General features: G+C 39.4%; 1 protein-coding gene across 2 annotated transcripts in view; it reads left to right on the top strand.

Moving 5' to 3' along the window:
• The first annotated feature begins 784 nt into the window (after positions 1–784).
• The window catches only part of LOC101856087, a 20172-nt gene continuing 19560 nt past the window's right edge, over positions 785–1396 (top strand). The window contains exon 1 of one of the 2 annotated variants that reach the window (XM_035968878.1): positions 785–1216. Coding sequence is in view for 1 of the 2 variants with exons in the window: in XM_005095013.3 (XP_005095070.1) it covers positions 1221–1277 (57 nt within the window). In the remaining variant the exon portion in view is untranslated. Of the gene's footprint in view, positions 1278–1396 lie in introns of both variants that reach the window. The other variant, XM_005095013.3, reaches the window with a different exon arrangement.

The following is a 1396-nucleotide window of genomic DNA, read 5'->3' as shown; positions in this document are numbered from 1 at the left end:
TGACTCTTTCTGCAGCCTTTCTAAAACCACTCCTGGGCTTTTTCTTACAGCATTTTACTTTCAGCCACGCCCTGATCTTAAGGGAGTTAAGATCTAATACCTAGTTTTTTCGGATAAGGGCAAAAAATCTCGGAGGTCCCATGTGCAAATTGTGCATGTTAAAGATCCTTTGGCGAAAGAAAAGCGATTAGACTAATTAGAGTATGCTTCGGCTGTCACCGGGGAAATTTTAGAATTAAGTTCTTATCAAACTAAAATGTTAAATATGTCCAGCGCGCTCATATGACCATAGGCACTTACAAGCACCGTAAAACACTTACCGAAACAATAATTTCATTGTTTATACAAATTAAGTAGACTATATTGGCAATACGAGTTGTACTTAAATTACATAATTAAAAATGATTTTTTCCCATCTCGATGAAGGAAAAGAAGAACAAAAATAGCAGAACAAAAACAACAACAAGATCAAGAACAACCACAACCACAACTAGACAAGAAGAAGAAGAAGAACAAGAAGAAGAAGAAGAAGAAGAAGAAGAAGAAGAAGAAGAAGAAGAAGAAGAAGAAGAAGAACAAGAAGAACAAGAAGAACAAGAAGAACAAGAAGAACAAGAAGAACAAGAAGAAGAAGAAGAAGAAGAAGAAGAAGAAGAAGAAGAAGAACAAGAAGAACAAGAAGAACAAGAAGAACAAGAAGAACAAGAACAAGAACAAGAAGAAGAAGAACAAGAAGAACAAGAAGAAGATTCTTCCGGAAATTTAAAACTTCCTCATTGTCCCCCCTCCACGCCCACCTATGATTCATTATTTCCTTTTCAAAACCCCACCCATACTTGAACCTGTGCTTGTCACTGCATCAACGACTCGCAGTTATAAACTGGATTTTTCCGTGCTTTCCCCAGACACGCAATCACGTGACCGACCGCCAAAAGACGTTACAACAGTAAATTTTGAACTGTGGATCTGCTTTAGAGAGCCCAAGGACAAAGAAACTTCGTCAGGCTGCACTGCAGCCGCAGCTACAGCACACAATACGCTTTGGCTGCATCAGAAAAAAGGCAAATGATCTCCTATGGATGTGTGTGGAAAGTGTGTGCTCAATTCGACGGAAGGACAAACTGAACATTCTGTCGTGGATTCTGAAACGAGGGACGGTGTAGCTTACGATGCACCCTGACTGGATGTCTAATCAGTGACCACCAGCAAAGTAAAAGTAAATGATTTTATATTTTAAAAAGAGTCAACGGAACCTTACTATCATGCATTCTGCTAAGGTAAGTAGAATGAAGTCAATTTTCTCTCCTCTGTCCCTGTCTTTCTCTCTTTGTATCTTTCTACCTTTTTCTATCCTTCACTTGCCCCCCCCCTCTCTCTGTCTTACTCTCTCTCTCTC

This window comes from Aplysia californica, unplaced genomic scaffold (assembly GCF_000002075.1).
Source record: "Aplysia californica isolate F4 #8 unplaced genomic scaffold, AplCal3.0 scaffold00093, whole genome shotgun sequence".
NCBI classification, from domain to species: Eukaryota; Metazoa; Mollusca; class Gastropoda; order Aplysiida; family Aplysiidae; genus Aplysia; species Aplysia californica.
The sequence above is the reverse complement of the archived record's forward strand: the minus strand, read 5'-3'. Positions and strand labels throughout refer to the sequence as shown.